Source organism: Tachypleus tridentatus, chromosome 9 (assembly GCF_004210375.1).
Source record: "Tachypleus tridentatus isolate NWPU-2018 chromosome 9, ASM421037v1, whole genome shotgun sequence".
Lineage (NCBI taxonomy): Eukaryota > Metazoa > Arthropoda > Merostomata > Xiphosura > Limulidae > Tachypleus > Tachypleus tridentatus.
In genome coordinates, this window is record NC_134833.1 from 153,710,588 (window position 1) to 153,725,537 (window position 14,950).

The following is a 14,950-nucleotide window of genomic DNA, read 5'->3' on the forward strand; positions in this document are numbered from 1 at the left end:
ATAAGATCAATACATCTGAAAGGTAAATAATATCTGAGCTTACTTGTGTGGTTAATTATTTAGTCTCAACCTTCGTTATTATCTTTCTGTGAATTGGGTTTGTTTTTGATGCTTAATTGGAAGACAAAGTATTGTTACAAACTTGATGTGGTCAGAGTATGGTATATTACTAGATAACTTATACAGTAACATGAAGTGTTTAACATGGAGTTTTATACTCCTGCAGGCAAACAAAGATGCTACAGACCTCCAGGATCAGCTTCATTCTAGACTGAAGGAAGTGGAGGAACTGAAGAAGGACAAAGAAAGATGTAATGAGTTGAGGAAGGTAAACTACGTTGTGAAATATTCACTGGATTATTGTTCTTGCTTGATTGCTGAAAATAAAAACAATTGTATTTTTGTTTTATTGTATTGTAACTATTAATCCTCTCTTTGGGCTTGTTGGACAACACTGACCATGTGACTGCCAGTTTCTGTATTACAACTTGTTATGGTTATTGAAAGTTTGCCTAATTTCATAAAGGAGGAAAATTTACAAGTATTTTGTACACAAGAAATTTTAATTTAATTATTTGCACTAAACAACTTCCTCATGAATATATGGAATCGGAATGTTGGATGTATGGAGTCCAAAGTTGTTTTCATGCTAGGACTAAAGATACTGTTTTTCACCTGAAAGTTGAGACTTCATTTATGTGATCTCTCAAACCTTCAAAATAAATATCGACCCTTTTCCTTATCGGTGAAACTTTATTTTTTTCTTCCCAAACTCTGCGTATGTTTGGTCAGTTTTACTGACCCTCATAACCACCAAAAACAAAATGTAAAATAGATTTACATCAGACTGCAGGAAAGTAAAGTTATTTAAATATTATTTTAACCTCTGTAGTACAAGTTCCTGTATTTAATTATCAAATGCCTGAGCTGCTGTTTTGTGAGGAGGCTACCCAGTGAAGGTAAACAAGTTTCAGTAAATTCTATAATTTCAGTTTACCACCTCTGGGGATCTGAACATCCACCCATTTGTTTCCTATGTATGGCAACCCATGAAAGGAGGAAAGGATCTTGTTTATTGATTGGTGTGATGTCTGGAGCACTGCAACACATCATTTTGGCCATGAATTCCAAAAGATGGGTGGCTTTGGGGTGGCTCCTGCAAGGTCATTCAGCTAGTCCTGTTGGGTGAGGGTCAGCTAAGTACCAGTATTAGGTGTACTCAGCTGGTATTGTAGACATTTTTTCTGATGCTGGTATTTGATTTTAGTGCTCGTGAAGCTCTGGTGTTGCTGCAGTGTTCTTGTTTTGCAACTTAGTGCATCCCTTCAGAACTACATCTTGGGTGGGGTCAGTAGGCACTGAATATTTCTCCTTTTCTTATGAATCACCCAGTCCTTGAAGAGAATAAACAAATAATAAAATAACAACAGCTAATAAATAAGCAGCCATATTTAGAAGACTCTGAGCAGTACCACCTCATTCTGCACTGGTACTTCATTTTATCATGTTGCATGTCGGACTAAACTTTACGGAAGTATCTTTATTCAGAAGGTATGATAGGGGCTTGCTGGCTTTCCAAAGTTAGTGAAGAAGCAATATGCTGGGGCATCTTGGTGTGAGCATGTACACCAAAATATAGTGAACCCCTCAGTTTGAAGGCCATTGGGGATATACTTGTTAAAGTTCCTCTGAAGAGGTGATCTGTTGAGGGATTTGAACATTCATGAGTTAGAGATCCTCTGTTTTCTTGATCCAAGAATTTCTTCTGTGCAATGCATCTCCACTCATAAAGATAAATTACACCTCCTACCACTGCACTTGTATTGACACTTACATTGCCATGCCCACCTGCCACTGTCAGGGCAGGTTACCTGAACTGTGAGGTACAGCTATATATTCTTAATCCTCTTGAACTTTCCAGTGTCAACAGTTTGATTGTTCAAAGTCATCTTGTTGTGATTCTTTGACATTTGCTTCTTGTGGTAGTAAAAACCCCTAACATCTAGAAGTGCAACTAGACCCTCACTGCATTAATTGTAATGGTCCCCACCCCTCTTGTTTTTGCCTTAAGTAGGTATAGGAAAACAGGTACAACATTTACATATTGTAAACATTTATCTCGAGGCTTGAAAGTTGTGGTTCTTGTTCCATCTTGGACATGCTGCTGCTTTCCATTCCACTGTTATGGTGGAAGTGCAGACAAATCTTTCTGTGCTGCATCAGTATTTTTCATACCATGTGAAGGGTCTTTTCATCTCTTTATTATGGGAGTTGAAGTCAACATCTGTTCTCATCTCTATTCAAACTATTGCATCCAGTAACTGCTCAGATCTATTTGCTTCAGCCACAAGGTACAGGACCAGTATTCTTGTCTGACAGATCTGTTCATTAGAACTAAGGCAAGTTCCATGAAGTTTGGACCTTCTTCCACTAAAGAAAAATGGCATAGCTGCAGAAAGAAGGGTTCACTTCCACCTAAATGAAATTGAGATTTTCATTCTAATTTGGATGACATTAAGGCCTTTATCAACTCTTATCATCCTGTATGTGTGTTTTTTACAGGAAACATCCCTGAAACACTCCTGCTGTCACCTTTTAGCAGTTTCCTTTACACTGGAATGATAGGTTGTGTGATGGTAGAGTTCAAGGAACTGTGGTATTCCTGGTTGAGCAACACCATACCAACATTGTCTGTGTTGCTCGATTCTCCAGTGAAGGCTGTCACTATTTGTTTCTCTTTACCACAATTGATTGTTCTTTCTACTTGTCTCCCTTGCCATCTGTTTTTAATCCTGGAAGACTTTAATGGACACAATCCTCTCTAAGGTGTTGCCAGTATTGATGGGATGAGTCATTCTGTGGAGCACATGCTCTCAGTTCACAATGTTTCTTGCTTCAGCACTGGTGCTTTTTGTCCATTTTCATGCAGGTAGTTAGTCTTTTACTGCAATTGATATATTTATGTTCACTTTCTTTCCCTCATATTTCTTAAAGGGTTGACAGTGACCCATGGGGCAGTGATCATTTTCGCATCATTTTAGAGGGAGATTGTTGGTGATCAATACCACCTAACGTGAGTACTGTGGTAGGAGTTGAAGGGCTGACTGGTTCTGTTTCACTTCTCATGGAACTTGAACCTGCTGTTATTAGTCTTCCATCTATTAAAGAAGCAGTAACTGATTTTATCATTCAAGTAGCCTTTCATTCTATCTCCAAAACCTCAACGCATTTCACGTAGTATACTCATCAGTAAGGGTGGTCTACCTGTCAGCAGATGAAACTGTGTTGGTCTGTGACCATTTTGTTTCCATAAAGGTAAAAGGAGGAAGGTATGTTGACTCGGCTACACATCGGTCAGTTTTAACTTTTCTTTCCAACACTTACTTTCTACAGGTTTACCCCCAACACATTGTATTTGTCGATTAATGTCCAACTTGATCATGTTTTTCAGTTTTTATGGGCCATTGCCCCCCCACACACTTTAAATTTTGTATTTAACCTGTTTTTGTTTTCTTCTTGATAATGGTAGTATTTAAATTTATTTTTTAATAGCTGTTTGGGGCAGATAGCAGTATATCTTTGCACTAGTAAACACCAAACAACCAATCAATCATTATCTTTCATGATCTAACTTTGACCTAAGTTTCTAATATTTATATTTTAGGTACACTTTTAATAATAATAAATAAGAATAATAAAGAAAAAACAAGAAATGTATAATACATAAATACAGTTCTGTTGATTAAAGTTAAGATTTCTTTACACAGATGGTACAACTACAATAAATTTCTATTTAATTAATGCTTATGCAATGGGTTGGGGTCAAAGGCCACATCACTACATTTGTTGACTTGCATCCAAAATGTAAGTAAACTACAATTTTATTAGTTTATGTAAATAAGCTTATAGAATCAAATTTTAGTGAATCACATGGTATGTTGAATGCAGCATTGTTTAAAATCAGATGTTTCTGATGTAAAAATACTAATTCTATAATTTCATACAAATTACAAACTCAAATTACTAATTGATAAGCTAGAATATAAAATAAGGACCTTGTATCTTTTTATTTTGCTGAGGTATGGCTTATGTACTGAATAAAACATAGTGGCCGTATATACACTTCAGTATGTAATGTGGGAATAACTCATCAACAGCTTAGAACATCCACAGAGGTGTTTTCCCTGCTGTTTTAATCTTTGAAAAAGCTTCCAAATCTGTGTTAATAAGCTTAAATTATACTAGAATTTTATGATATCAGTGTAGTTATTTGTCTGATATCCTCAATGTGTGAAATTTTAAAAGGCTTAGCAATCTATGTCCAGCAACAACTGAGTACAAAGGTCATAGCAAGAAGAGGTAATTGTTTGCTTTACTTCTTGATTTATTGTTCTGTACCTTTAACTAAAATAAGTTTTACTATTTAGAAATAAATTATTAAATATATATAACATAATGTACAATAATAGAAATGTGACTGTAGCAGATAAGTACTTTGTAATATAAAACACAACCAAGACAGGGAAGACTTAATGGTCAGTTGTATATTAGTGAATAGCTGACCTGAGTGCACTAAATTATGTCAGGTAGGCATGACTGAAAGGTCACTATTTAGAAAGCATATAATAAACATTGTGTATGTTATGAGACTGTCAACTCTACATAAATACAAATGTTTAGTTTATAATACGTGATAAAAGTATAAATAATTATAAGTATTTATTTCATTTTGTTGTTTGTTTTATGATGGTTACAATGTTGGTTAAGTAACAGACCCCACATAGAGTAGTTAATATATATTAGGTTTTGGAAATTATGCAGATATTTGAGATTTCTGTGATAAAATTAGTTTTTCAATCATAATGTGGAATCCCTTTGCACTCAAATTAGTAATGAAATAAATCTTTAGTAAACATATTTCATTACAAAATCTTGTACAAAGCTTGTGACCTTTGACAGTCTACTAAAGTTTGAAGATATACATTCTGTATCAAAACTTCTAATGTAAAGTTTGACAGTCTACTAAAGTTTGAAGATATACATTCTGTATTAAAACTTCTAATGTAAAGTTTGTGTGTAGACAAAATCATTTATATTATACCAAGTCTGTTGCAAAAGGATTAACTCTCAATCAATTTAAACCATCATGGTAGTCCACTGTGTACTTGTTTAAGGTCCATACATTTTACACTAACTTTCAGTACAGTGTCTGTATAGTCACAAAATTAGTCCTTCAGCTAACATTGTTTTTATTATTAGTAAATTAAATATCCTTGATATATCTCCGAATATGTTTTATCTGTTGTGAATAGTCTGTGTGCAAAGTAATTTTTATGATAAGATTAAAAATACTTTTCCTCATCTCAAATTTCCTTTGTGTAATCACTAAAACCTCCTAAGTCCATCTGAGGTATCCTTTGTGTAATCACTGAAACCTCCTAAGTCCATCTGAGGTATCCTTTGTGTAATCACTGAAACCTCCTAAGTCCATCTGAGGTATCCTTTGTGTAATCACTGAAACCTCCTAAGTCCATCTGAGGTATCCTTTGTGTAATCACTGAAACCTCCTAAGTCCATCTGAGGTATCCTTTGTGTAATCACTGAAACCTCCTAAGTCCATCTGAGGTATCCTTTGTGTAATCACTGAAACCTCCTAAGTCCATCTGAGGTATCCTTTGTGTAATCACTGAAACCTCCTAAGTCCATCTGAGGTATCCTTTGTGTAATCACTGAAACCTCCTAAGTCCATCTGAGGTATCCTTTGTGTAATCACTGAAACCTCCTAAGTCCATCTGAGGTATCCTTTGTGTAATCACTGAAACCTCCTAAGTCCATCTGAGGTATCTATTCTTTCAGTACAACTTTACATTTTATGTATTATTTGCTCTACCCTATCTCTACACGTGATCAATCAATTTAACAAACCTCGTAACCACGAAAAAAAAGATAAATCTAAATTACTAAATGTTTTCCTTTGTTAGATTGGCTTCATATTGTAGTATGAAACTACATTTTGTTTTATCCTAAGTACTTAACAATATACATCTATCTATAATTAAATTGGTATTGTTTCATTGCCCTTTGAATAGTATCAAACTATTAATTACATTGTAACTTGTACATCCTTTGGGGAATAAGCAGCTCTCATTACACTATCAAATTACATTACCCATGTGGGTGTGACTAGTTAAACATTTATTGTTATTTTAACAAACCTAAAAAGATCCCTATTTGTTACATTTCTAATAATACACAAACATGTTGGTGACATTTACCTCTAATTTAAAAAAAAATACTAATAGTACTAGTATGCTAAATTTTTAATTTATTAAATAATGTACCAAAGAACATACTAATAATATACAAAATGTAGACAATATTCCATCACTCTTATGTTTTTCTGACCTTTTAAATATGTGATAAAAGTTTTACAAGTTCACTCAAGCTGGTCATTAACCTTTTCACAGAACTCTGAGCAAAATTGAAGATTATCTCTTTGAAACGGTTATACAATACATCATTGGATGTATGAAAACCTTGATTTCCTATTGGTTATAGGTAATATATAAAATCAAACTTAAGTGAAAGCTATTCATAAATCCTAAGATGGTATGATTCACTGTTTGACTCCATAGACAAATTATGTTGAAAGCTGTAAACATTGCTTTACATCAGTAACAGCTACTTTAATGAGTACTTTGTTAAATTCTGTACTATTAGAGGGGTGGTAAATAAATTTGATAAGAGGGAAGATAGATTTTTTAAAAACTATTTATGAAATTAAGAGCTTATGTTGTATAATATTAGTTTGCATCAAAATGTAGGTGAGAAACCAAAGTTTATTTGTATACATTGATAATAAGGTAGTGTTATTATATTTCAAACATGGCTCCTTTGAAACTCTGCATCATGAACTATATAACTATTCATAACAAGGGGATTAGTTTAGATACAAGGTTTTGTTACTAATACATGGCTAGGTGTTACCTGGTGGCTTGTATGATCAGCTGCTTATTGGAAAATCTAAGGTTTGAGACGTAGTATGCTGCTTAAAAGACTCCAGTTATAACAGCTAATCTTAACAAAAGCAGAATTGGCCATTACAATGTAGATGGCAGATATTACTAGTTGTTTCTGGTCGTGGTCAACATTACTTACTTTGCTGCTCATCCTATGTATTTTGTAAAATACTGTCAGTTAAGTTGCATTGATAACCACTAAGTTCAAACAAAAGATGGAATTTTTCCTCATTAAGTATTTTCACATCTTTATTGATAGGAACTGGAGTCTGTCAGGCTTAACTTTGAGAAGGAACAGAATTAAGTATTTTCACATCTTCATTGATAGGAGTTGGAGTCTGTCAGGCTTAACTTTGAGAAGGAACAGAATTAAGTATTTTCACATCTTCATTGATAGGAGTTGGAGTCTGTCAGGCTTAACTTTGAGAAGGAACAGAAGAAAACTCAAGACCTTTCAAGTCAGGTGGTCCAACTCTCAGAAATGGTAAAAGTAGGCCAAGAAACTGTCAAAGCAGAGAAGGAGCTTGTACAAGAGCTGCAAGCACAGGTTGAAGCTCTTAAGGTGGGTAAAGTGGACAATCACCTTTTTTAAATAAGATAATCATGACCCCCTACAACTGTCTTGTACCAATGTTATTGTACTGTAAATATAGGTTAAACATTCTTTAGGATTACTTGCATGATTCTGATATTACTGCAAGTTTTTGCTTCTTCAACACTGTTGGGTGTTCCTTATAGATGTTTTGCTGCTGATCACGAAAAATCGCATCTAAACTTGCCCATCACGTACCATTTCATCGAAATCTTCAGTTTCACCAGGACATTGCTACAATGGGAAAAACAAAATCAGGGCAACTGGAATACGTCAATGCTTGCTGACTACTGTTGGACACTGCAACGTGATACACTGGACATTGAATACAAACGAAAATCGGGAGCAAAACGCTTTTAATTATGTTGTATTTAATTGCGTTTATGTTTCTAATACGTTTATTAAGTTCATTATTGCCGGTAAACAGCTAACTGTCTATTTCTCAGAATTCCTACGTGATGAAGCAAAACCAAAACTATATTTGTGCATACCCACCAGTTACCTGTCACAATCAGCAAAAACTTTTCAAAAAAATTGTTGTGCAGTGTAGTTTGATGTTGGAAACCAGACATTGGTTGTTTTAATCATAATAAGTGATTTTAAGACTTTAGGATAAATATTAACCTTGGTGATTTACAAGTCTACCAACTGTGATAACCTAATCAGTTAATATGCTAATTAACATTTTAATAATTAGAGAAATAAACTAAATAATTAAGTAGCAGCATCTGTTTTCTAATATTAAGGTGATAAAAAATGTTTTATTACTTTTATGTGTGGTTTCGTTTAGTATCTTCTGATTTAAGATATAAATTAAGGCCTTTTAATTTAACATCATCCAAACTTGTGGTCACCAGTGCAGTGCAGTCCACTGTCTCAGGGTCAAGCTGCACCACTGAATTAAAATATCTGTAAAAAAACAAATTTGCAGTAGTTGTTGCACAACTTGTTTGGTATTAAAGTATATCGAAGGGAAAAATTTTTATAACATTTTTTGAATATAGTTAATATCATACATAAAATTGTGTATGTAAAATCCCAGATTTTTATTCTGGGTTGTATTAATGTTTGTGAATTTTGAACATGTAACACTCCTATCCATCCCTTCAGATCGAACATTAAATCATGTTTCAACAAAGCAATGCTAATGTAGACTTCACGATACCAGCATAGTTTTAATGATTTTTGTCCACTCATTGTTTTATTACCTTGTTCACGATTCTATGAACACTTGCATATAGCTTAGTTAGAGAAGTCATATGCTAGTGATCGAAACACATAATGAAGTCTTTTGTTTGCTGACCTTTTCAACTTTACGAGTCAGCATGGCTTCTATTTTAAGAGAGACTTTTGTGTAAATGAGAACAAACACAAAGCTTGGTTTTGTTGCTTCAAGAAAAGATGTTTGTTATCAACTTCTGTCTTAACTATAGTTCTGAGTTCAGTTTTTCAAGGTTGTTTTACTATTTGGTCCCTAACTGTAGTTATTACATTGCAATATAATAGTTTGATTCCAATTGTACAAAAACAAGGCCCAGTATGGCCAGATGGGTTAAAATGTTCAACGCATTTGAGAGTTCCAGGTTCGAATCGATCATTGTCGCACCAAACATGATTGCCCTTTCAGCTGTGAGGACGTTATAATGCAATGGTCATTTCTACTACTCATTGTTAAAAGAGTAGCTCAAGAGTTAACAATGGGTGGTGACGACTAGCTGCCGTTCCTGTAGTCTTACACTGCTAAATAAGAAAAGCTAGTGCAGATAGCCCTCGTGTAGCTTTGCACAAAATTTAAAAAACGATAAAACAACAAAAGGTAATTTTTATGCTTGGTTTAATCACTTTTACACTGGAACATACTAAATCTCATTTTGCTAGTGAGGCCCCTATTTGTTAGGCCATGCTTACATTATTCTTTATTAACCTAAGTAACTACCATAACTTATACCACACAAATAACAGCAAAGTTTTGTATTTGCAACAGTGACTGTAAACTGATTGTTGTTTTTCAAGTGAAAACAAGTTTACAGTTTTATCAAATAGAATCTTCATTGAAGAGCAGTACAGGAAGTTGGACACAAGAATCAAGGATGAGGAACCCTCTGTTAAGAAAATAGTTTGGAAATGGCTTGAATTGGTAGTGAAATAAACTGTTATAATTGGACAGTGTTTTGACAAGCTTGTCATATTGAGGAACAAGTAGTTTACACATGCACGCACACAATATTTATGACACAAGCTTGTTGAATATTGTTTATGTATAATAGTTTTACATACTACCCATACAAGTAGCCTCCAAACATTATGTAGTAATTGGTAATTTAAATTTACACCAAAAGGTAATTTTTAATCATTTTTACAAAAAGAAATTAAGGAACATTTTCATATTCACAAAACTAAATTTATTCAAATACCAGTTATTATATAGGTCCTTATTTTTAATAGAATTATTGTCTCAGGTTTACTTTATATAATAGTATTTTTCTGCCATGCAATAAAAGAAACCATGTGACAAATTGATGAAACCTATCCACCCAAGCATATAAGGGTTAAAACTAAATTTTTCTACTTCAGTACAGAAAAATCACTTTTGGTGAAAACACTTTTACAGTAAAAACAAATGTGAACATTTTAGGCTGTATTAATAAATTCAGAAACTGAAAGTAAGATTGTTTGTTATTAATAACTCATCTTCTTTTCTACGGCAACCCTCATAATCTCTGTAGAACAAATTTAATGGTAGGTATAAAAGTAATTTAATCACAGTAAGCAGGGGAACAAGTTTAACAGTTTGTTACTTGGTAGAATGTTGTCTACACTTGTCACTTTGTTACTTATAACAAGAACTAGCTAGAAACTAATATGAAAACCACTAGTGTTTGTAATTTAATTTGAATGTTTTAAATAAAAAATGAAATTCAATCAGTGTGTGAATCTTTTAAAACAGCAATTTGACTGTTAATGGTTTGGAGCTACTATATGAACATCACTTCCTGTCAATACGTAAACTGTTAATATATTGACGAACAGCAATTTCTCACATTTTGTAGACATGTATGTTTCTTTTAGTACTAGAATATTTATGATGGCTAATGTCCAATATGCAAGAACACTTTGTGTATGCTTTGAAAATGAGGCAGATGTTATGAGACAAAACTCATTTTATGTTTGGTAAAATGGTTATTTATGAACGATCCCTTGGTAATTTGAACACCAGTATTTTTATCACACTGTTCTTTACAGTAACTAAAGTTGTCCAGTGAGAAGTGTTAGCAGATGAACTAATGACTTTAGATAGCTTTGGTTAATTTTAGATAAAAAGGAGCTTATAGACTTGTTCCTAACACCAGTTTCTACTGAAAGATTTCAAACTCTAGGGATGTAGTTAAACTGTCAAACATATTGCACATGTTCGAATGAGCGACTGAACAAATGATGAGTGTATGCTATTGAAAATTTTCTGAAAAACTTGACTTATCTACAGTTAAAGACAGACTAAAACACTTACAAATATTAAGAAGTTTTAGTGACGTTTTATTATGAAGTAAATCTTTGTTTTGAGAAGTTTAACGTGACGTTGTGGAACATACAGGTTAATATTGTGTGAACAATACATTATCATTTTCTTCTATATCTAGAAATCTTCTACTGCTGAATATCCCTTACAACCAGCTGCTACTCCCTCAATGCAGGTAAAGTGTTTTATATTTACTGGTGTTAGTAAATTACTAGCTTTGTCATTGTCTAAACACATGGTTTATTTTCAGTACAGATAAGTAATAACTTAAGTTTATGACTCTACTTTATGTTCCAATGTATAAAATCAAGCTGTGCTAACAGAAAGTACAAGTTTCTGTGTGTGTGTGTGTTTAATCCTAAAATGTTACTTTGCAGAAATGTAAGTATAATGGAAAGTTTTGCAACTGTTCTTAAGGAACAGAATCTGTTATTGTAATGTTTAAGTATTTATTAGTTACAGTTTATGGCATTTGTTATTGTACTGTGGTCATAGAAACAAATCTTGTATGTTACTTTTCACTAAAGGTAAACTTGAGGAGAGACTAATATAGAGGTCTGATACATTGCTTTATCAGCCATACGCAATTAGGCCTACCTCAGATTTTTAAAACTTTACTTTTGGTAAACAAAAAAAGTAATAGATATATAAAACTTTTGTTACCATATAATATTGAAATAATGAATTAGATCTAATGTCATAATATTAACATGTTTAATTTAGTTAAAAAGAACCACAAAATACACATGAATTAATCTTGTTTAGTTCCTTCTGTTTTATTACTTGGATCTTTTACAGGTTCAGTTACGACCAAAAGCCAACAAAAAAGGAAAAACTAGAAAATCAAAAAGAAAGGTAATAGTTAACTGTATGTTACTTCCGTTTTACACGCTACTTGTTACGTTTTTTTTTTACACGCTATTGTTTATACTGTGGCTTGTTCCTCTGACAGTATTGACAATCAGTTTGGTTTGTTTTTATTAACTTTTTATATGAATTAAATACATCATATATCCCTATTCCTTAACTTTTGGATGTTGAACATAGTGTTTGATCTAAGCATGCAACAGTAACCAGGCTTAAAAGTACCAGATATTTTCAAACTCTTACTATCTTGTTATGTTACGTATATTTTAAAGTATATAACAAAATAGTTAATGTAATTTAGTATGAGCCTGTAAGTCATGCCAACTACCTGAAAGTTTCTTTTTAAAGGATAACAATATTGGAGTGAAGAAGTAAGTTACTTGTTTTATCACTATTACAGATACGTCGTACATCGTGTATCAAAACAGTGGTTGTCTAAACAATTTTTTTTTTTATTCTTTTAGCAGGGAATTTCTGGAAAAAAGGTCCCTTTCAGCTAGTCAAACGATCATTGGACATCTCATTGTTAACGTCTACAACCATTTTGCCGTCTTGTGGTCAATTTTATTTTCAACTTTGATTTCTGATACCTTGCATGTCCCTCTGTAAAACTGTTCTAAGGTGCTGTGAAGGTGTATATTTACAGAAATAAGGATGAAATATTGTGATGTTAATTTTTAATACAGTTTCAGCTATTTGTGGTGTAATTGACTAAATTAATGTCAGTAGTAAATTTTGTTTCAAATATTCTTAAATTTCTTGGTAGTTGAATTTGCAGTGGATTGTTTCGATTTGGTGTGGGGGGATAGAAGGTATTGGTATGTTGGATTGTAATGCCCTATAAAATCTGTTTCCCCTTTAAGTTGTTTTTTCAGAAACTGTAGAGGTAAAACATTCCACATTAATTTTAGTTCACAACTTGTGCAAAGCACTTCAGTCACTAGAAGGTCTGTTTAATTCTGGTGTTTGATCTTTGTAACTCGAGTGTCAATTTCTTGGTGTCCACTTCTGACTTATGACTAAAGTATTTTGCTATTTTCACCAAAGATTCGTATCCTAAGAGAATTTCCTGAATGTCTAAAGTAACATTATCACTGGTTATGTCAAATGGCAGCTGGGAAACCTGTATGATTTTCTAATATTAAATATTTCTATGGTAAGAGTTACTGCATTAGCTGCAGAGACACTTCAGAATTTGATTAATAGTCTAAGTGGGGCTGGTTCGATCTTTTATGATGTTTCTACTTTTTTTATGAATTTACTATGGTATAAATACCTACGAGTTTTCTGTAGTTGTGTTTTTTTAACCTTATTTTAGTGAAGTTTCTGCAGACGTGACAAAACATTCGTGTTTTTGTGTTATACTGTGGGCAGTTGGTTAGAGTGGACCGTATTTTGTGTGCATCTCTTCAGCAAAACCAAGTTTAACTGGATTCTCATTTTTAAATACAGGAAAAGTTTCATTTTGCTTTTACTTTGCAGAGATTGGTTACTTGAAATAATGGGTGTGTGTAATGGATGTTTGCCACTTATTCACAGCTTTATTAAATAAACTTGTCAGGTTACTAAATACAATTATACAGATTTCATAGTCTACTACCAGGTTCCTTGAAGGTTATTATACATTAGTAATTTTGTATTGTGTCCAGATTTTAAAGTTGAAATTCTGTAAGTGTATAAGTTCTATTTGACATAATTTCTCTCTCCATCTAAGACTATTAAAGTATGCAGTGTGCCAATTTTAGTCACTTTTACATGGCTATGAATCAAGCAGCTAATTTTCATTGGTGGTAATATACCCAGTTTATTAATGCTGATAGTGTCAGCAGTAGCTATCATATTAGTTAAATGGTTTTGAACATTACACAGAATACTCTTTAGTTAATTAGAAGTTAATATTCTGCTTTATATATTTCATATGGTAGCTGGAATTTACAATGAACATTAAACAGTTTGAATTATTATTTATTTTTTCCACTGCCTGACTAAAGAAAACAAACTGTTTTTGAGTGATATCATGATAACATTGGCTGTATTTGTGCAGTGTATACCTTATTCAGAAATGTGATACACTAGCTAAACATTTGTAAGCAGACATGTATTGTGAAATTCTTTTAGAGAATCTTAAATACCATGCTTTAAGATGGAAGCTTCTGAATTTATTTTGTAGAAATACTTAATCCTGAGTGATCCAGAAGTCCTTAATCAAATGTGATACCAGTATGTTTGTTTTTTAAATTATTTTTACTACTGTTTTGGATGAAGATAGATGATATATGTATTTAAATTTAAACAAGTGAACATTAGGGGAATGTGATATTTTCTAGTATTATTTAAGTGGTGATTTAAAAAAACAAACAGTAAACTGAAATTTTTTTGTAGTTTTGACCCTAATTCTTATTGCATATTTTTACCTATTACCAACTTGTTTATCTAATAGTTTTTATTTTTTATTCATTTTGGCAGACTTGTTCAGAATATGTTTGGAATTTTTCTGATCATGTTCTTTTTATTCTTTTTTGGTATTTTAAGGTAATTATTATTTCACTGTACCTATAGGGAAATGTTTGAGGATTTTAAGTCGCGAGGATGTTATTTTAGTAAAATTCCCCTTGCAGAGAGTTGACCAATAGTCGTATTCTAGTCCCAGTAGAACTGGACCACCGAGCTTACTCTTTATTTCTGGTCATTATTATTAGAAAGTTTGTTCCAGTTTTTAGTTAAATTATATTAACAAGAATGTGTTTGAAATAAGTGAGAAGCTGTGAAGAAAGTCTTGAAAGTGAAAGGTCATGTGGGATAAACCTCCAGATAAAGATCAACAACAGCAACACCTTCTGGTATGACTAACAGCTGAAACGTTTGCTGTAGTGTAGTTTTCATCAGTGTCACTATAACTGTACTGTAAAATTACTTGACCCCACCACCAACACTCCTGTTTTTTAATGTGATAGA

General features: G+C 32.8%; 1 protein-coding gene across 16 annotated transcripts in view; it reads left to right on the forward strand.

Moving 5' to 3' along the window:
* LOC143226688 (uncharacterized) overlaps nt 1-14,950 on the forward strand; it is a 76,197-nt gene extending 61,247 nt beyond the window's left edge. For 9 of the 16 annotated variants that reach the window (XM_076457990.1, XM_076457984.1, XM_076457987.1 and 6 more), the window contains 5 exons: nt 227-328; nt 7,417-7,581; nt 11,250-11,303; nt 11,927-11,983; nt 12,460-14,950. In XM_076457990.1, the coding sequence (XP_076314105.1) occupies nt 227-328; nt 7,417-7,581; nt 11,250-11,303; nt 11,927-11,983; nt 12,460-12,495 (414 nt within the window). In that variant the 3' untranslated portion in view covers nt 12,496-14,950. Of the gene's footprint in view, nt 1-226; nt 329-7,278; nt 7,582-11,249; nt 11,304-11,926; nt 11,984-12,459 lie in introns of those variants that run through there. The other 7 variants (XM_076457992.1, XM_076457996.1, XM_076457994.1 and 4 more) reach the window with 4 other exon arrangements.